The sequence below is a fragment of the Lentinus tigrinus genome (genome assembly GCF_003813185.1).
Source record: "Lentinus tigrinus ALCF2SS1-7 unplaced genomic scaffold L226scaffold_13, whole genome shotgun sequence".
NCBI classification, from domain to species: Eukaryota; Fungi; Basidiomycota; class Agaricomycetes; order Polyporales; family Polyporaceae; genus Lentinus; species Lentinus tigrinus.
Window position 1 is genome coordinate 416,209 of NW_027137922.1, and position 17,610 is coordinate 433,818.

The 17,610-nt window shown below is 55.4% G+C and overlaps 8 protein-coding genes across 8 annotated transcripts; 4 read left to right on the plus strand and 4 right to left on the minus strand.

The window, feature by feature from the left end:
* Positions 1-533: 533 nt before the first annotated feature.
* On the plus strand, positions 534-1,320 carry L226DRAFT_76517 (uncharacterized protein). The gene has a single exon (XM_067687224.1). It carries the CDS (start codon positions 582-584, stop codon positions 1,056-1,058), a length of 477 nt encoding a protein of 158 aa, XP_067535089.1. The 5' UTR covers positions 534-581; the 3' UTR covers positions 1,059-1,320.
* A 4,570-nt stretch (positions 1,321-5,890) lies between these two features.
* Positions 5,891-7,030, minus strand: L226DRAFT_535402 (uncharacterized protein). The gene is made up of 5 exons (XM_067680900.1): positions 6,945-7,030; positions 6,533-6,782; positions 6,420-6,473; positions 6,188-6,358; positions 5,891-6,116 (listed from the first exon to the last, which is right to left on the minus strand). The coding sequence occupies exons 2-5, from the start codon at positions 6,677-6,679 to the stop codon at positions 6,042-6,044; spliced, it is 447 nt and encodes a 148-aa protein (XP_067535090.1). The 5' UTR covers positions 6,680-6,782; positions 6,945-7,030; the 3' UTR covers positions 5,891-6,041.
* A 2,876-nt stretch (positions 7,031-9,906) lies between these two features.
* L226DRAFT_571403 (DUF1748-domain-containing protein) lies at positions 9,907-10,362 on the plus strand (the record flags this gene model as incomplete). The annotated part of the gene is made up of 5 exons (XM_067684550.1): positions 9,907-9,992; positions 10,053-10,090; positions 10,152-10,178; positions 10,237-10,274; positions 10,336-10,362. 5 exons carry the CDS (start codon positions 9,907-9,909, stop codon positions 10,360-10,362), a joined length of 216 nt encoding a protein of 71 aa, XP_067535091.1.
* A 140-nt stretch (positions 10,363-10,502) lies between these two features.
* Positions 10,503-11,224, minus strand: L226DRAFT_613358 (defender against death DAD protein). The gene is made up of 3 exons (XM_067686498.1): positions 10,931-11,224; positions 10,780-10,878; positions 10,503-10,708 (listed from the first exon to the last, which is right to left on the minus strand). Exons 1-3 carry the CDS (start codon positions 11,137-11,139, stop codon positions 10,642-10,644), a joined length of 375 nt encoding a protein of 124 aa, XP_067535092.1. The 5' UTR covers positions 11,140-11,224; the 3' UTR covers positions 10,503-10,641.
* A 78-nt stretch (positions 11,225-11,302) lies between these two features.
* Positions 11,303-12,828, plus strand: L226DRAFT_535406 (manganese and iron superoxide dismutase). Its single transcript, XM_067680901.1, has 3 exons — positions 11,303-11,586; positions 11,649-11,773; positions 11,912-12,828. Exons 1-3 carry the CDS (start codon positions 11,367-11,369, stop codon positions 12,581-12,583), a joined length of 1,017 nt encoding a protein of 338 aa, XP_067535093.1. The 5' UTR covers positions 11,303-11,366; the 3' UTR covers positions 12,584-12,828.
* Positions 12,419-14,600, minus strand: L226DRAFT_535407 (clathrin adaptor mu subunit). The gene is made up of 9 exons (XM_067680902.1): positions 14,498-14,600; positions 14,232-14,443; positions 14,069-14,181; positions 13,759-14,009; positions 13,641-13,702; positions 13,513-13,585; positions 13,152-13,458; positions 13,025-13,095; positions 12,419-12,966 (listed from the first exon to the last, which is right to left on the minus strand). Exons 1-9 carry the CDS (start codon positions 14,533-14,535, stop codon positions 12,801-12,803), a joined length of 1,293 nt encoding a protein of 430 aa, XP_067535094.1. The 5' UTR covers positions 14,536-14,600; the 3' UTR covers positions 12,419-12,800.
* Positions 14,601-15,571: 971 nt separating this feature from the next.
* Positions 15,572-16,524, minus strand: L226DRAFT_76826 (uncharacterized protein). The gene is made up of 2 exons (XM_067687225.1): positions 15,655-16,524; positions 15,572-15,601 (listed from the first exon to the last, which is right to left on the minus strand). Exon 1 carries the CDS (start codon positions 16,421-16,423, stop codon positions 15,656-15,658), a length of 768 nt encoding a protein of 255 aa, XP_067535095.1. The 5' UTR covers positions 16,424-16,524; the 3' UTR covers positions 15,572-15,601; position 15,655.
* Positions 16,525-16,870: 346 nt separating this feature from the next.
* L226DRAFT_76839 (uncharacterized protein) lies at positions 16,871-17,327 on the plus strand. Its single transcript, XM_067687226.1, has one exon. It carries the CDS (start codon positions 16,955-16,957, stop codon positions 17,282-17,284), a length of 330 nt encoding a protein of 109 aa, XP_067535096.1. The 5' UTR covers positions 16,871-16,954; the 3' UTR covers positions 17,285-17,327.
* The last annotated feature ends 283 nt before the right edge of the window (positions 17,328-17,610 follow it).

A 17,610-nucleotide genomic window follows, 5' to 3' on the forward strand; every position in this document is an offset into this window, starting at 1 on the left:
CCCGCTCTGTCACGCCCCGCGCCTCTGCGGCTCCGGATCTGAAGAGCCCGCCGGTCCCCACATCCTCGTCCCCACAAGCCCAGCTGTCCCCGTCCATGCCCGCTGACTCGCCTTCTCCGTCCCTCTCTTCGTTCATGTCTCCCACGCTCGCTGCACGACTGTCGTTCCAGGCGCTCACGAACTTCATACCTGTACCATCGCTGTTGTGGTCACCCCGTTCGAATGGTGGATGCTTCGACTCGTCCGCGAGCGATTCGTCCATCTCGACCGCGGGTTCGTCCCCAGACCACACTCATACCTCTTCGACATTCGTGAATGCGACTACGACTGCGACTGCTGTGGCGCGACCGGAGATGCCGAGGGAGCGGACGTATGTTCCGAAGGAGCGACAGCTTGAAAAGCTTAGGCTACGGATGGATGAGGAACGAAAGAGAGGCCGCGTGATGATTGGCCTCGGAGTTGAAGTGAAGAAGTCGCTGACAGGGGTGTTGGATATGTAACTTATTGGGTAAGCCTCTTGCTTGAGCTCTGGTGCTGGCAGAGTACTGATCTGTTGTGCAGCGCTTCCCCTCCCGCCTCACATGCCGTCCACGTTCTTACCATGGACTTCTAGCTTTGTCGTCGCTGTGTCTCATATCAATATCCCTATGACGTCTTCTCGGACTGAACGCTTCCCATTCCCCATCCACCCCGCTTCACGTCGCGCAACGGACTTGATTGTATCCCCATTGCCACCCCCAGCCGATGTTTGCCCCTTCACTGCGCTTCTCCCCTCGCCGATTTGCGTTCAGTCTTCATTGTGTCTCATACATCGTACGACCCCCGAGCAGCCTGTGGCTCTCTCCCGTTTGGTCCCCTCCCTTTTCTTGCGCGCCCCGTCTACGCCTCCACGCAGGTATGCGTTGCTGGTGCAGATGTGTGCCGCACGGGTTGCGGTGGGCACCGTTGTACCATTACTCTCTTTATTGCGCGTCTTTTCGTTCATCTGCGCTCCGACCCAGACACAGCAGACAGATACAGACTCCAGATATACTTATGGCCCTACGTCGATGAAGTAGCCATACACACACGTACAACAGGTACCGCGTTTAGGGTATACGACACGATGCAGAACACCCGCCCGCGAGGTTCCCGCTCGTCGTTCCCTCGCGCGCGCTGTGCAAACCAGCCGCCGCGTAGACTGGTACGTTGTTACGTTGTACATCGCACGCCGCGAGATGTGCTTGGCTCGTTATGCTCCCTTCTCTCTCGTAATTTCTTTCTATGCATCTCTTGTGAATCGTTCCTCATAACTCAACTCAACTTCAATGTGAGACCTCAGCGTGGTGTGCGACAACGAGTCTAAGCATGAGAAATTCGCGCATACAAGGAGCAATTGCGCGACGGGTAAGTAATGCGTGTGCTCCTCCGGTTCTCCCTACTGCGACACTTAACTCTTGACCACACGGAACGCTGAATTGGTGGTACGTCCAGGCAACTACTTCAAGAAAAAAGTGTTTCAGATTTTATGTAAACTACAACCGCGGCGGTATGTTACAAGTGGCATTAGACTTTTTCAGTACGTACCAAGGCCTGGCAGGGCTCGGTTCTATCCATGCAAGAAGGCTACTAGCGACTACTATGGTAGGGGTATCATACAGCAGAAACACTATATATGGCTACAACAACGTACATGCAGGAATTGCGACAGCAAAGCTCACGGAACCGATAGCAAGAAAAAGTAGAGCAGGTCAGAGCAATAATGAGCAAGAAAACTGCATGCAGAAGGACCTTGAGAGAAAAGAAGCACGAACCAAGAATTGGCGACGTACTTCGGGGGATTGATCATGATTTTGGTAGTACGACGCACCGAGCGAGATTGACGAGGCAACCTCGAGGCTACTCCGGGTTGACCTTGCGAGCACGCAGGAACTCGATGGCAGCAAGCAATGCCCAGTACTGTCGACGCAGAGCACGCATCATGCGCTGAAGGATACCAAGAATATCAGTCATTGAGATCGTACCAGGGAGTCGTACGGTGCAGAGAGGGACGTACGACGAAGGCAACAGCCACGTTGACATTTGCATATGTCGGCTGCCGGACTTGTTGCTCATGCGCCTCTCCGTTCACAAGCTGGGACGTTTGGGAGACGGTTGGATAGATTCGATGGCAGATGTGAGTAACCATTACGTGGTGGTGGGACAGCCCTGTTTCAAGTGACTTGGGGTGCTTACCGGGAGTACAGCCGCCGAATCCCCGCCTGAGGATGCCTCCAAGCTTGAGTGCCCGAGCCAACCCTCTCCGAGCCTGCCATCGGAGTCGCCCTTAGTAAGACAGTAGAGCGGTGAGTATGCAGTGAGGTGGCCGGCGATAGGCTAAGAGGGATTGCTTGAAGTACGATGCTCACCCTCGGAAACCCTTCAGCGGCTGGGCGCGGATACGGGCGATAGCGCGAGGCGTGCGCTGAGCGGCCACGATATGAGGGAGGCATGACGGGGTCGATCACTGATGTTGCAGTGGAAGGAGGATCTTGAACGGGGCTGGAGGATGTTCAACGGCGACAAAGCAACGAAGAGTGTCGAGGGATGCCAGGGCTAGGAGACACAAGTGATGAAGCTCTCTTGCGAAATGTTTAGATTGAGAAGAAAAACGAGAAAAATGAAAGGAGGAAAACGGGGGTGAGAGAACGTAACCCTGGGATCCTGGGTCGCCATTGTATGCACAACATGTGTGGTGATGGATAAGGGGGGTCTGCCGTAGCGGAGAGCCTTAATCGGTGTGTTGGTTTCCTGCTCAGCGAGGACGGGGCGCGCGAGACGCCTTCGCCTGGCTGGCGGAACGTTTGACCTAGTCTTCCACCGCGTTGGCGCGCTTCCCTGGACTTCGTCCGTCTGTCATACCAACCGCTTCCCTGATAGCTCACGATCGTGGTCGGACAGAAGAACAGTGGCTCCGTAGGCCTGGTAGCGTATCATGCGTTCCAGGAGTCAGCGGCGGAGCCACCCGGGTCAGTCGTGCGGGCCTTGGAGATGGCATCTACTACACGATGGAAGAAGACCAACGATATAGCGGAAGCCGGGGCAAGACGACGGTCAGAATAATCCGTACAAGTTGACATCTACTCAAAAGTCGATGAGAAGTGGTAGGACGTGGTTCCACTTCTGCCCGCGGTCTGTGGCTGGTGCCAGGGCGAGAGGACTCCGCGTACCATACATGTACACGTCGGCCTCTCTGCACTCTGGGATAGCGGCCTGATGACCAAGCGCAGCAAGGAGGTAACCCATATGGCATCAGTAATCGCTTCTCAGACAGTGACATTGACAAGGATGAGTCCTTCCGAATTGTGGGCTGCGTCTTCGCGATCGGAACATGCGGGAGCATTGCTAACACGGCGGCCACCAGCCTCAAATCTCATTGGTCACTCCTCTTATACGTTCCAGCTTCTTAACGCTCACGAATGCACACACTGAACAGGTTATTTGGCTATCCAGCCGCTGCTCACCACCCCATCGCTGCGATCCTTCAGCTCCAGCTGTGACATCACACGTGACCGATCCGTCACAGCGTTTGGAAGCCTGAGTAAATGGTGAGTGGCCTCCATCCAAAAGAGAAAGCATTATGAGTGAAGGCATCGTGGATATGTCCTATCATTCGAAGATTAATGAGCCTCTCCGCACCCAATTCATTCAACCGAGTGCGCGAGATCCGTAACCATTTAATGACGTTCAAGGACTTCGCCACGGGACTATCAGTGAAATAGCACGATGTCCCATGGCGAAGTCCCTACGAATGCGGACGAGTGTATATCGCATCAATGGTCAAGGCGGGCATGCATGCAATACCTCAGGGGATGCAGGTTCACGTGGTCACGCACCATTAACTAGCAGGGAGACCTCGCATTTGTGAGCCCCACCGCGACGGTTCCCCCTTGGTAGCACGAGCGTGCTGTCCAGTCCTGGCTTTTACTCAGAGATCTTATGTTCGGATTGAGCCTGCGCGAGTTGCTAGCCCCGGGATGTCGTCTAGTTATGCAGCCTGTCATTGACCTTTGTCTTCCACAAGCGCACTCAGAGAGCAGACGGAGCGAACTCACTCGATCTAGTCGCGTAGTTCTGCCATGCCATTCCCCAGACCCTCGTACGGGCATCTCATATATAACCTTGAGTATCTTCGCTGCACGCTGACTGCGTTCTCGCAGCCACGCGACTATAAGGTCGGGAGAAGCACTGCGCGATGTTTCGTGATGCACAGCTGACCCTGTGGTTGCGTGGATAAGTGTGGCATAAGAAACACGCTGTGTGCTATTACTGCGGACGTACAATGGTTTCCATGAGCTCCGGTGTCGCAAAATTGGCTGAGCATTGAGATGAAAGCATAGACTCCGAGACAAGGCAGATCGTGGAATCACTGGCAGGATGGTACTTCATGAGGTGTGCAGTCAACAAAGCGGTAGCACTTTACACCGCCAGCCCAGCTTGGCAAATGCATTTTAGGCATTCCGATGGCTTGCGGTGCTTACTGTACGTGTAAGGTTCAACTAAGGCAAAGGAGATTCATATAATAGACGCTGCGGGGCATGCCTTCTTTGTCTGCTTCCACCATCTATGCCGCCCCTCCGTCCCCTCGACAAGTTCAAAGTACAAATGTTCTCTCTCCCTGGAATGCGCTCGCCTTCTTGGACATATCGCGCTGACTCGCTGGTCCAACTACCCCACGGACGCACTCGACCAGCCCTGGTGGTTCCGCCTATTCTTCCCCGTGAGCAGTTGAGACTCGGAACTTGAGTACTCAAGGTGCGTGGTGCGATGAAATGTGGAGGCTACCCTTCTGACAATCCGACCTAGTCATATGTTACACTAACCACTATGCATGTCTCCAACGTAGTCTGCATATATACTTCATTATCCGTGCGTACCCTGCGCACCCCGGAGCGCTGTCTCATCCAGCCACGCTCGCATAATAGTCCTCCCGCGTATATGTCGTACCCTGCGCATGGTCACTGGCAGCCTCTTATTCACCCCTTGTACCCGACGTGGACGTAACCTCTTGAGACGATCGCCGACCGGCTGTACCGGCTGTCCGAAGGCGGTCAGCTATCAATGCCTTTCATCGTTGGAGACGGAAACCTGCAGAGTAAGTGATGCCTTCCTACCTCACTTATCTCGTCTTGCGGGACCTGTCGTTTGAACTGATTGATGTGATGTGTTAAGAGTTAAGGACATAGGTGACAGGTCTGCAAGAGCCACGCTTCTGACACTCAGACCTTCACAATAGGAGAGAGGCGGACGCCACCCTTCTTCGAGGTGAGTGGTTACCGTGCGTTGTTGAATTTGTCGTCCGTTTCCCGTTCAATGCCGCCGCCCGGCACGCTCGTTGTCATCCACCGGAAGATTTCCTTGGAGGACTCACCCCGTATTGAAGGCTTTCAACGGCGCCACATGCAGCGAGGCGCTGAATCCGCACACGAGACAGACGTCGTAGACATGCGAGCGAGACAGCGTCAAGTGTAGCAGGTTTACTGAAGCAAACCACAGCAGAACCCCTCGGATGTCGCCGTCCTTCGCGGGCGGTATTTCGGATCGCCCACTCTCTGGATGCAGCAAGTTACCTTCTTTGAACTCGGACGGATACCAAGACAGCCGAATCTGGATCTTGACTGACGAGCTCGACAACTGAACACGCTTGGGAAGACGCAACTGCCCATCCTTCGAGGAGACCATCTCGCTTTGCATCGCCGTTCTGTCCCCAAGCAGGAGCAGGTTGTCACACCGAGGTCGCCAATGGTAGTCAAGTAGATGTCAATGTTACTCTTCTATCCCTGTATGTAGGACTATGATACAATCGAATAACTATACACAATACAAGACAAGCAGACTGCCGACAAGACACAGATATCGCAATATGATACATCACGGGAGTATGGTACAGTAGCAAAGCAAGCGAGCAGAGAACACCACAGGCAAGAAAGCAAAGTGTGCTAGTCAAGAAATCCTGGACCACAGTAGATCACGAACGAGGGTCATGCCTAGGCATGACGAATGGCGTGGGTCGAGCATCAGTGTCACTTGCGCAACGCCGAGTTGTGGGCGTCGAGGACCCACAGCGCCAGCCGGCGGCGCACAACGCCCATAAGTTCCTGATCGACCATCAGTTTCTCGCACGACCACCCCAAACCGTACACACGCCCAAAGCCACAGAAACACTCACCGCGAGCGCATCCACAATCTTGGTGCGGCCAAGAGGCTGGTGCTGAGGTCCGGCGTCGGCTGCAGCTGGGGGCGCCGTGTCTTCCTCGGGCTCAGCGCCGACCGCGGGCGCGTCGAGCTCAAAGCTCGACACGTCGTTGTCAACGCGTCCGGTGCAGGTTGTCGTGGGGCGCTACGGCGAAGGGACGGGCTCGTGGGGTGCGTCGGGCTGGGAGATGTTGGAATACACTCACCAGCTGGGGCTGGACTGGGCTCGGAGGCGGCGAGGAAGCAGCAGCGTCGATCGCCTGAGACGTGGCATGGTCTTTTGATGCCCAGGAGATGGGGAGAGGCTGAAGTGACGCACCATGAACGCATCTTCGAGTCGCCGACGTCCGACCCTCACATATGGATGATGGCGGCGCTGGTGCTTGTGGCTATAGGCTGGGAGGCGGAGCTCGGACGACATCATGACAAAGGTGAAGGAAGGGTAAGGCGGGTCGAGGCGGACCATAGATTATATCCTGTCTGTAACGTCCGTACAAGGAAGAGGGAGGTTCCGGGTAGATACGGGGAAGCAGACAGAAACGCGCCAAACGACGCGCTCAAGGACGAAGCTGAACGAAGAGCGAATGCGATGCGGGCGATAAGCAGCAGAAGTGAATAGGGAAGACAGGAAGGAGGGGGGGCGGCATGGGCCAAAACTGAAGGTCCCCGCTTATGTAGTGGAAAACCCGACGGAGAGCTCGAAGAAGCAAACTAACGATTTAACGACGTACCTGCATATGGCATCGACGCTGCTGTTCGTGTCAACTGCCTCCGGCGGCCCAAGGTGTCGGGTCGCAGCCCTGGTCCAATGCCGAGCCACCATGTACCCCTAGTACGGCGACCATCATCCTCCGAACCCTGAAACAGGCTGCATGTGTTCGAATCCAGCACCGTGACATTCTGGAAAGGAAGAACATATGAGTGAGGAATACATGCGCGACAGGACGTTCAATTTGGGAGGACGGCGGAACAGCAGCCAGTGCGGGAACCCGCCGTTTAGTGGCGATTCAAGTTGATCGACGTACCCCGAACTGGTTTCGGATGGAGGCCAGACAAAGCGATTCCATAGCATGGTGCGCAAGTCTTTCGAGAGTGTATCCGTGCCATTCCCTGCGCACGCAGACAGGATGCGGGGCGCAATGCAATGCCCGACGGATAGATCGCGAGGTCGGACTCGGCCCGCCACGAACAGATAAGCATTTGCGGAACTGGGGAGGCACATCCCTCGTTCAAACGCTCATATCCTCCTCCCTCTGGGTGTGAGTCGATATTGATTGTCCCGTCATTGACTTCACGGAGCTCGAGACGGCCTTCAAAATTCAGGACGCGTGCGTCACGCGTTGGTCACAGGCGCTTACGAATACTGTGCGGGTGCCTTTGGCGGTCAGCAACCGACCACCAACACCAACCAAAGACTGATTCCTTGCACTCCGTATGTCTGCGTCAACCCCCAGAAAACACAAGCAAAATGTATGTATGAACAAGCCCTCAAGGTCAAGACCATCAAGACCAAGCCAGGAGAGCTTGTCAAGATGAACGACCTCAAGTGGCCCGAACACGAGTGATCAATGCAAGTTACGAAGAGTTGGTGTGCAAACGCGAAGGGAAGAAGCAGCGTGCCTCAAAGTGGACATAGGAAGAGCAACATGAAGAGAGAACTTACTGCAAGCCTAATGAGTTGCGCGAAGATTATCGCGACTCGGCCCTTGTGCGAGACGTTCGTCTCCGGGCGTCCCACCGTCTTCCAAGAGATAAGTAGCGAGTCCTTGAAGAATTGTCGAGAATCTTGAGCGAGAGGTCGGAGGGAGCAGTATGACCGGTTGGCTGTATGCGGCTGCCCGGTGGTGCTGTTCTTGACGATGCCGTCGCCGTCGCTTAGCCCATTGGAGGGGGGAACCCTTGTCGGTGTGACAAAAGTGCGGTGTCCAGGGATCCCTGTTGCTCCCCAGGATGTTTGTTGTGAGGATTGGAGGCACACTGGCGTGGTGGCCGAATTTTCCGACCGCTATCTGTCGGCGGCGACCACACAAGGGCACGGGTGCTGCAAACCACGAAGACGGCAAATTTCGCGTCCAATAAAAACCTCAAGAGCCTCAAGAGGTAAGCCAGAAGTGAGCAGCATGCAAGAGCGAGGAAGGGAGATGGTCGGCAGTCTGTAAAACGGTGCGCCAGCCCAGGGGCCCGTAGGCTCGTGGCGCAACTCCGCGATCCCGATCGATCCCCTCGCCTGGTCCCTGCGCCGTCTCCCGCACGACTGCGACCTCCAAAGCCGGCCTGCACCTTTTTCTCCATCCTGCTCGTCCTCTGGAGGGCCCTAGGTTGTCGACAGCACTCCCCGGGACATATTCCAAACCAACCTGGACCAGCCAGCCTCCATGTCTCACAACTCCGACTCTCCGTCCCGACGCTGCCTCAGCCCCTGTTATCCGAGCTCCCTCTACCTCTGCCACCCCTCTTGTCGCTCATCCCTCAGTGTCCCTGCGACCAGCTCTCCCTAGGCGGTTCCATGCAATATCTTTCCTCTGGGTCTCGAAGGCATCAGCAACAGTCCTGTAGTCGGTGGAGCCTTTATCTTCCCTCCTTTCTGATTTGCATCGAGACCTCCGGCTTCAAGGATGCAGCTGCACTTCGCACCCTCTCAAGCACTGTCGTCTGCCATCGGGATACAGTCAAAACTTGGACGCATGTCTCCTCGAGGTCGGGAAATTGCGAAACCACTTCAGAAGTCGGTGAGGGTATAGGATTTTGTCTCAGGTACGTCCCTGCGCTCTCGATCTCCTCTGCTTCATGTCTCCCCGTCGGTGATTTTGCACAGATCTTATTCAGTAGCAATGCGTCCACTTGCAATACACTAGAGTAACGATAAATCTCCATCACCCAACGTATGCCACATCGTTTGGTGAGACCTTCGTGGTATGACTACTGAGCGGAAACAAGATGTTCGACGCCTTCTGGCACCATCCTTGGCCCCGGACGCCTTGTCGAGACTCGAACGTACCAACCATGACCGCATATTTCACCACACCGAATTCTCTTAGGCTCTTGAATAGCCCCCACCTCGGAGAAGTTATAGCCGTCTTCGCGCCCCCTCGAATTATTGTTGCCAAGGCTTGGCCAACAGGAAACCACGCTGCGTGCTGCCCCGGTCCAGCCGAGCGTCCATCAGTCCAACCTTTTCCCCTTCGTTTGACCGAAGCGAGGTCTTGTTTACTGTCAAACTTTCCAAGCATGTCTGCGGACTTCGTCGATTGTCTTTGGTGTGGTTCCCCTTTGCCGGGGTGCGCCGTGCGTTCAAGAGAAGGTTTCGAGAAGTGTGAAATCGAAGCCTGAAGGACTCACGCAGCGGATTTGATTTGTGACGTCGACGTTCTTAGGGCACTTCTAGTAATTAATGTAACCTATATGCTATTCTCTTATGAAACTTTGCGGAGGTTCATGGTTTTATTCATGCGAGCCACTAGTGGCAGCAGCCACGCAGGTGGATGAGATCGACTGTTTGGCAACAGCCTTGGAAATCAACAACGCCACGTGGGGCCGGCCCGAGATCAACGCGGCCGAGTGCCGTCTGGTGGCAACAGCCACTTTCCTTCAGCACCCCCAGCAGCCTGCGCGAACCTCTAGCTTCCTCGACCAAGACGTATATATCGACCACAGCTTGGGCTCAATCCATTGCACCATATCTTCACTGTTGCGATGTTTGGAACTCTGATTCATCTGGGAATCGACGCGGCGCTGTTGAGCGCGTTTCTTGCGGGCATCAGGAGGACAACTGGCCTAACGTGCGTAGATTCGGTATGCTGGCTTGTGTGACGAGCTGACCGTGCTGCGGAACTATGTAGACCGAAGCTCGCTGACGTGCCGAACAAGGACATTCGACGTGAGCACGACGTGGTTCTGCGTCTTTGTTGCGGAGACTGAGCGGCCCGATTGACATGCAGAGCTTCTGCGCTCGTACTTGGAGTTCGGTGCGTGTGGATATACGAATACCTAGCGCGAGAACGCTGAAGGACTGTCACGATACAGGAGAATACCTCTTCGACTTTGCCGTCGTTGTATGCGGGGTGCGTCTGCTTCAGTGGCTTCTGTCTTGTAACTCCTCCCCCTGAAGCTCTACATACCCAGCGATCCTCCTCATTTGAGCGCAAGTAAGCTTGCCCATAGCCCAGTACCATTCGGGACATCCACCTCGTCGTGCGTTGGCCGCCGTTGTCATGATCACCCTCTTGCCGTCGCTTACTCCCAGCCAGCCATGCGTTCACGCCTCGCTATTGCGCACGCCCTGTCCACACCACTCTTCTCTCGCACGCTTTCGCTCCTTGGTAGATGGATAATTTATGGTTTTGGGTACACACCACCCATGTATATGTACGTCCACACCGTCCACGATCAAACACGGCACCTCTCTCTCTCTCTGCTCTGTCGCGCGCCTCATCCGAGGAAGTTGTACACGAAGAAGTGTAGCACGATCGAGCTGAGGGCGAACTCTGCGAACGCTCTGCAGCACGTACGACCATAACGTCAGGAATATGATCATTTAATACGTATGTCATAGCATTGGGCACTCACCGTTCTGGAGAGACTTCTTTGAACTCGTTCCGGTTTGCGGGGTTCACCTGCGACCGCAGGGACGCTGCGAGCACGAACTGCCCAACACAGCTTGCGAAGCTACATGTCCACCTTGAGTTATGTTCCTTAGAACAACAGATATGCTACATACCCAGCCAAGAAAGCGTTGAAGGGGAAGTTGGTGATGAGGATGCAGTAGAGGAACTGAATGATGCCGGAAAGCATGAGGAAGACCAGGAACGCGTCGATCGTCTTGAGCCGCGTTGAGGTCGTCTCGTAGTACGCATTCCACAGAGACACGACCGGACTCTGCGAAGAGCCGGCCGTCTTGGCAGATGAAGCAGTCTTGATTGCAGGCATGAAGGAGTGTAGCCAAGGAACGAGTATGCAAGCGAAGCGGGGTGTATGTCGACGTGGAGAAGCGGACGGGCGCAGTAACCGCTGCCCGAAGCGGCAAGCTACCGAAGCGCCCGTCGCGCCGGCCAAAAAGTCGAGGGAAGCGCCCACAGCGACGCTGGTTCTCCCCTCCTCGTCCGTCTCGCGTGCCCGCCCTCCGGTCCCGCTTTCTGCCTCCTCCTTGCCCGAGAATGTCTGGCCTTGGTCTTAGACTTGCTGCCAGCACGTCGCGCGCTGCGCGTGTCGCGTCTCGGTCATGCCGCATCCAGTCAAGAGCGCTGCACAAGCGCAAAGAGCTCTCGTACCCGGTCGACGAGGGGCTCGGGACGTTCCTGCCGCCGCAGGCTCTGAAGATGATTGCGGTCGACTACCAGCAGGGGCTTTTGGACAGGCTGAATGACCAGGTTCGGGGTGAGTTGTGCGTTCGCAGCGGGGAAGTGAAGTATGCTAAGTATCGAGCTGGCACTTCGCAGGTACTGCTCTTCAGAACAAAAGCATAGTCCAGACGATCATTGACGCCGCACGGGACCCCAACAAGATCCTCGAGTTCAACTATGCGTCGGAAGCTCTGAACAACTCGTTCTTCTTGGAGAGCCTAGTGCGTAACGTTCCGTTTCTACTACACCTCTCATCCTATCTTTCCCTGTCTCCGCGTTCCAGGGGCTACTTTCCTCTGTCTGATCCACTGTTCCGTCACCTGACATTATGTTCTGTATTCTGACCTCTCACGCCCCAGAAACCCCCTCCTGCGAGTGCGGCATCCCACGAAGCCGCCATCCAAGGACGAAACTTGTACCGGCGCATCATGTTCGAATACGGCTCCCTCGCGCAGTTCCAGTCCAACTTCAGCGCCGCCGTGATGGGCATGTTCTCCAGCGGCTACGTCTGGTTTGTCGTCGACCAGGATAAACGCCTCGGCGTCATCCCTACCTTCGGCACCGGCACGCTCCTCGTCCGCTCGAGCCAGCCCACGCCCACTTTCCTGGAGTGGCAGCGCATCGTCGGCGAGCCGATCATCCCCTATTCCGAGCTCGACGTCCACGCGGCGCCCAAGCGTGCCACGCTGTCGGACTCGCTCCCCGCGACGAGCTCTCCGCTCTCCGGGATGGAGACGAAGGCTCCTCCTCTTGACCCACACACGCCCGCGCGGAGCGTGTCGTACTACTCGAGACCGCAGGGCATGTACGACCCCAACGCAGACTCGCCGCTGAACCATACAGACAAGGACCCGCAAAAGATCGGAGATATGCTCTACCCGCTGCTCTGTGTGTCCGTGCACGAACACGCCTGGGTCGGCGCAGGGTACGGCGTCTGGGGCAAGGAGGAGTACATGAAGCGCTTCTGGAGCGTCGTCGATTGGGAGAAGGTCAATAGGTTGTACGAAAAGGTCCACCCTTCAAAGTACTGAGGTCCACTAGATAGTAGTTGATGGGACCTAGTCTCGTCTCCCTGCTCATCGCTCTCGCCTGCTACACTCTGCATCATCTCTTATCCACATATAGTCTACTAGAGCAGAAAAGTACACCACTTAATTCGGTTGGTTTCCGCCCGCACCATGGTTATCATCGTGTCCGCCGCGGTCGACTCGGACGGATGTCAGAGCATACATGTACACGCCGGTAATATCACCATCTCCACTCTACGTTGCCGAAAGACGTGCCCCGCATGCCCTTGTATGGTTTGTACACCTCACCCGTCAGCTTGAGCTGCTCGATCTTGATAGCGGAAAAATTGTGCTGTGGAATCTCGAATCGGACGCTGAATGCACGCGACGGTCGCGGATTCTCCGCTCTGTGACACAAGTGCTCAGTCACCCGGGACTCGCAACAAAGCTGCGAGCCGCACATACGTCGATGTGAACGAGCCACGGAAGGTGTAGTTCGCCGAAGGTACGACCGCCTTCAGCTCCCAAACCAGAGTCTTCGCGAGTGGAATTGAGCGATGCAGGGATAATGCGCGAGGTCAGGGGGGCTCACCTGAGATTTAGGATTGAACGTCCAAGAAGCGTTGTGCGACGCAAGGCAGTTTGCACCGGTCGCGCCTTCGCCCAGGTAGAGCTCCACATAGACATTCTCCATGGTCCGCGTCGTCAGCCGCGAGCTCAGCGTGAGATCGATGGAGCCTCCGTGTTCGTCTACCGCCACGCCTGTGCGCAATATGAACGGGACAGCTGCTTGCGATACAGCACTTGCTGTCGCGGGGGCGAACCGGTAGTCCATGAGTCTAAATTTGCCGTCCGGAGGCACGAAGGACAGGACCTTGTCGCGTGCCCACCGTTGTAAGCTGAAGCGGTGGCATTGTCAGTATTGCGTATACATAGAAATGCTTTGGCCGTACCGGACACAAGGGTGGAAAGAACAGTCCATGAGCGATTGCGCGTTCGAGGACGTGAGGAGCAAGTCCGGGGTGCCTACACGCCGGCTGGTCGGTCCACAGCCAGATGTACGAGCGGATACAATGCATACCTGAAAGCTTGCAGTTGGAGTCAACACTTCCCCATACGGTGCTCACAGCAGGTTGCCCATTCCTGCCATATGACGGTTAAGTTCAGGCGTTCCGGACGCGCTAAATGTTCAGGCGTACTTGTTAACGATGGCCTCCAAGGTTTCGATGACGTCAAAGTAGATTTCATTATTGTTGTACCGCACACCGGCTTTTCTCCAGGGTATCGGGGACGCGAATGGGTGGGAGTTCGCTGAAGAGCTGGCGAGGCCAGAGACGCCAGCGACAGAGAGCACTTTGTGCAGGAGAGTCGGAGGTAGGACGATGTCTCGCAGGGCATTGGGTGACGTCGTGAGAGGGTGTCCGCCGGAGTCGAGTGTTTCTTCAAATAGCTGTCATGCGACTACAGGTTGAAGCGAGGGGAATAGGCCACCACGCTTAAGGTACGCACCTGGTATACGATGTCGAAGTTGTCCTTCAAGGTCTCCGCGGACAGATGACCGAAGTACTCGCGTAGGATGTCCACAAAGGTTTGCAGAAACGCAAAGGCATACAGCGGATCGACTAATCCCTGTCAGTCCCCCACAATCATGAAGCGCAAAGATACGACTCACCATCTCCGCTCACTGGACACAGATACCTCAGCTCTCCTCGCCTGATATGGCAGCACGCGCTTGGAGTGTCTAAATTCAAGCCCTGCACATAAATGACCGGGTCGACGTCTGTGTGACGCGGTGAGTTCGCGAGGGCGCTGTTGAGCGCGTCGATGTGGAGGAGAGGGTAGGCGGATGGGAAGGAATGGAAACCGGACTGCGCGATGGCGCGCCTTGGTAGCTACGCGTCAGCAGACCGACGGTTGCTCTTGTCGAGGAGGACAGACCCTGTGTTGTCGAGAATGATAAGACCGTCGATCGCCATGGTGCCAGGAGGTAAGTGGTGGCAGGTACAGTAACTTGACCTTGCACAATGCAAGTGGGATGGTGAGTGCTCAAAGTTGCACTGCCACCCCCTCGAGTACATACTACGTCTTTGCCGCCGCTCACGCCGGTGTACGAATGGAAGTAAATTGCTAACCACAGATTGTCACCATCGCAGGCCCAGAGAGCCAAAGCGACATGCCACGAGATCAGAGGTCACATCGGGTGTGAGGATATCGAGTTCTGTCTCTGGATAGATACAACTGTTCTTGGTCTAGTCGGGGTTTGGAGGCCATCATCATAGGTCAGATTATTGTCGGTTGGTTCAAGAAGTTGGAACTTCCAATCGCCAACATCACGAACTTTCCCAAATCGTGTCTAACCCGGATGTAGGGAGGAGTCGTCATCCAAGAAAGGGTGCACGCAGCCTCCGAGATCTGTGGCACTCCTATCGTACTAGACATCTGCCACCTCTTCCACAAGCTCCACCTTGGGTAACGGTCGCACTACGTCCGCCATGTATCACAGGAAGCCACATATGCCATATATCTTCTCCATGGTGCTCCTCCCACTGTCGTGAAGCTCTGTACTCTGCTTGGGCGCCGATTCGTGGCAAACTTGAGGCGTCGGACGGACGGCTCGAAGAGGATCGGTGCTGTGGCACCACTGATGCCAGTCCGCCACCACGCATCGGTGATTCCCTGCGTGAGCTCCATAAGAGCCAGCTACGATGCACGCCTGATGCCTCTGCTCCTTTTGTGCGACGATGTGGTCGAGAGAAGAGTAGGTAATGGCCGGATGACGTTACTTGCGACCGATGTCGAGGAATATGTGCGTTGCGCTCCAGATGCCTCTCTTTCCTGGCAGGAGCACCGAGTATACAGCCTCCCGCCATGTACTGATGTTCGGTTAGGAAGGGAGGTGAATGCCAAGACTAGTGGAAGCGTGCGATGAACCGATGGAGCTACTTACCTAGAGTTCAAGTGGTTGTTGGTTCCCTTACTTGACAATGAGTGCTCCGAAAGGCTTGCGAACAGGGTGCGTTGCAGTGATATAAGGCAATAGTACTATGTTCCACTGTCATTGAGGAGCCGGAAGATCTGTCGAAACTTCAACTTACCTCAACAATTGGGAATCAGCGCGATTGTTGGGAGACAAAAACCATGAGACGGGGTAGGTCGCAAAGCTTGTATGATTGACTCCTCTCCATTGTCTGTTGGCAGGTATGGCACAATGCGCGTTCCGGAATTGTGTTGGCAAGCACAGCGATCTGTGTGACGACGAGGCCAAAATTCGGCACGAGCGTTAGGGGGAGAGGATACATACCACGGATATTTTCCGTGGCGATTCGATATATTGCTTGGTGGACACGGCGTATACAGGAGTAACGACAGCCAGGGCAGTGGATGCTGCGTCCAGGAATCTTCGTTATGCCTCCTCGAGAATCGAGACGTGAAGGATGTCTCCAGCCAACAGATCGACATCATAGGGGGGTGGAAGAGTCGTGAAGCCTCACCTGGTAAACCTCGGGTCTTCGAAAGGTTGGGAGGGCGATCGAGAGGACCACGGAGGCTGGCCGAGGGCATGTATGGCATATAGTTGCGGAGTTTATGGTCAGAGAGCTGTTTGTTTACATCCGCAACGTCTTCGGAATCTTCAGGATTCGAGCTTGGGCTTGGATATCGAGCTGGGGAACGTTGTGCCGTGCGGGTGTCCGTGTGTCGAGAACAATCGGCTTTGGCATAGGGACCGAGCGAGGTTGGATATCGACGTTGAGACGAGCGGACAATATCGATCTCGTTCGAGTTGAGAGGCATTGAGCGGGTGGACAGAGTCAGGGGCAAGGTAGCGTCGATCGAAACCATCCGGCACCCGCAAACCACTGGCATGTGCGGGCTGGCCTTTCACCAAGGGAACTCGAAATTCATGTCGAAAACAAGTGAGCGAAAAAGCGCGACAAACGAAGGCAAAAAAATATTGCAAGGACAGGCAAGGTGGGGGGGCAAGAGGAGCCTGGCACTTCGTGGCCGGCTGGTGGCGCGGGTAGGGGAGCCGCGGACCCCGAAATGGCGTTCGGGACCGACCTGCTCAACATCCAGGCTGCTCCTTCCCTACCCCTACCGCTTGTGCTCTCACTCTCTGCTGGTTCGACGCATGTTCTCGACGTATTTTTCTGCTGCGTTGTACTCTCCTGCCTGAGTTCACTCTAGTCTCTTGGCCGAATGGCGCGCTTGTGCGATTTTGCGGTTGAATACCCATAGTTCGCCCGCAGAAGTCAGCCGCGCAAGTTGGGCTGTACTCGCTGCACTCGTCAAGCTATCTCCTATAGTCAGCCTCCCAGACGGTCAAGGTCATCAAGAACAGTGCGACCTGTCAGCCTGTAGCCGGCCGATCGCGCTGCACTCAACACCTGCAATGTCATGTTTGGAAACCATGCGAAGACGGTTGCTCACGCTTACTGGCCCCGCGGTGTACGTACACCCGAGTACATCGCAAGGACGCGGCGCCGTGGCTTGAGCCATACTGCGCCTCGTCGCTCGTTGCGACCTCATATTTGGTGCGTTCCTCGCAAGCGTTTGATTCCCATGGCGTGTACCGTGTCAGATTCCGTCGAACTGCAAGTTGTCGGCATCGAGATGTTTGCTTTTTACATGGGAGTTACGCCCCATGTCGCGGTGTTCCTCTTGTTGCCTTGGATGCTTGATGCTCGATGCTTGAAGCTGTCACTTTGGATTGAGCACACATCTTGAGGCAACCTTCTTGGCACAATTGACAACATCAGACATAAGCACGCAAATCATGGTTTGAGACGTCGTGGTTGGTGAATGAGTAGACTCACCGTCTGGCGCCATCATGAAGAGCGTTCGTGTGACACGTGACGGCGGGCGTGACGTCACACGCGGCCCCCTTCCGTGTCCCGATTGCAATTCCAGGTTGGATTGTTCGTTGTTTGTCGTAGCCGTGCAGATTTAGGATGATGAAGTAGTGAACGAAACTGGCTGGGCGTGACACTTTTTGATCATGCAGTAGCTGAAAGTTTCGTGAAAATGGACCCAGTTTAGCTGTGTATTCTCTG

Excerpts from the sequence above, each read along its gene's own strand:
- L226DRAFT_76517 (XM_067687224.1), top strand. The coding sequence starts at position 582 with ATGCCGTCCACGTTCTTACCATGGACTTCTAGCTTTGTCGTCGCTGTG.
- L226DRAFT_535407 (XM_067680902.1), bottom strand. The coding sequence starts at position 14,535 with ATGGCGATCGACGGTCTTATCATTCTCGACAACACAGG. Across the intron at positions 14,182-14,231 it reads GTGTCCAGTGAGCGGAGATG|TCGATCCGCTGTATGCCTTT; the intron begins GTGAGTCGTATC and ends GACAGGGATTAG. Across the intron at positions 13,096-13,151 it reads CGTTCAATCCTAAATCTCAG|ACTCTGGTTTGGGAGCTGAA; the intron begins GTGAGCCCCCCT and ends CCACTCGCGAAG.
- L226DRAFT_76826 (XM_067687225.1), bottom strand. The coding sequence starts at position 16,423 with ATGCCAGTGGTTTGCGGGTGCCGGATGGTTTCGATCGACGCTACCTTG.
- L226DRAFT_613358 (XM_067686498.1), bottom strand. The coding sequence starts at position 11,139 with ATGCCTGCAATCAAGACTGCTTCATCTGCCAAGACGGCCGGCTCTTCG. Across the intron at positions 10,879-10,930 it reads TTCAACGCTTTCTTGGCTGG|CTTCGCAAGCTGTGTTGGGC; the intron begins GTATGTAGCATA and ends GTGGACATGTAG. Across the intron at positions 10,709-10,779 it reads AAAGAAGTCTCTCCAGAACG|AGCGTTCGCAGAGTTCGCCC; the intron begins GTGAGTGCCCAA and ends TACGTGCTGCAG.
- L226DRAFT_535406 (XM_067680901.1), top strand. The coding sequence starts at position 11,367 with ATGTCTGGCCTTGGTCTTAGACTTGCTGCCAGCACGTCGCGCGCTGCG. Across the intron at positions 11,587-11,648 it reads GCTGAATGACCAGGTTCGGG|GTACTGCTCTTCAGAACAAA; the intron begins GTGAGTTGTGCG and ends GGCACTTCGCAG. Across the intron at positions 11,774-11,911 it reads CGTTCTTCTTGGAGAGCCTA|AAACCCCCTCCTGCGAGTGC; the intron begins GTGCGTAACGTT and ends CTCACGCCCCAG.
- L226DRAFT_76839 (XM_067687226.1), top strand. The coding sequence starts at position 16,955 with ATGTTTGGAAACCATGCGAAGACGGTTGCTCACGCTTACTGGCCCCGC.
- L226DRAFT_535402 (XM_067680900.1), bottom strand. The coding sequence starts at position 6,679 with ATGGTCCGCCTCGACCCGCCTTACCCTTCCTTCACCTTTGTCATGATG. Across the intron at positions 6,474-6,532 it reads GACTCGAAGATGCGTTCATG|GCGATCGACGCTGCTGCTTC; the intron begins GTGCGTCACTTC and ends GCCACGTCTCAG. Across the intron at positions 6,117-6,187 it reads AGATTGTGGATGCGCTCGCG|GAACTTATGGGCGTTGTGCG; the intron begins GTGAGTGTTTCT and ends ATGGTCGATCAG.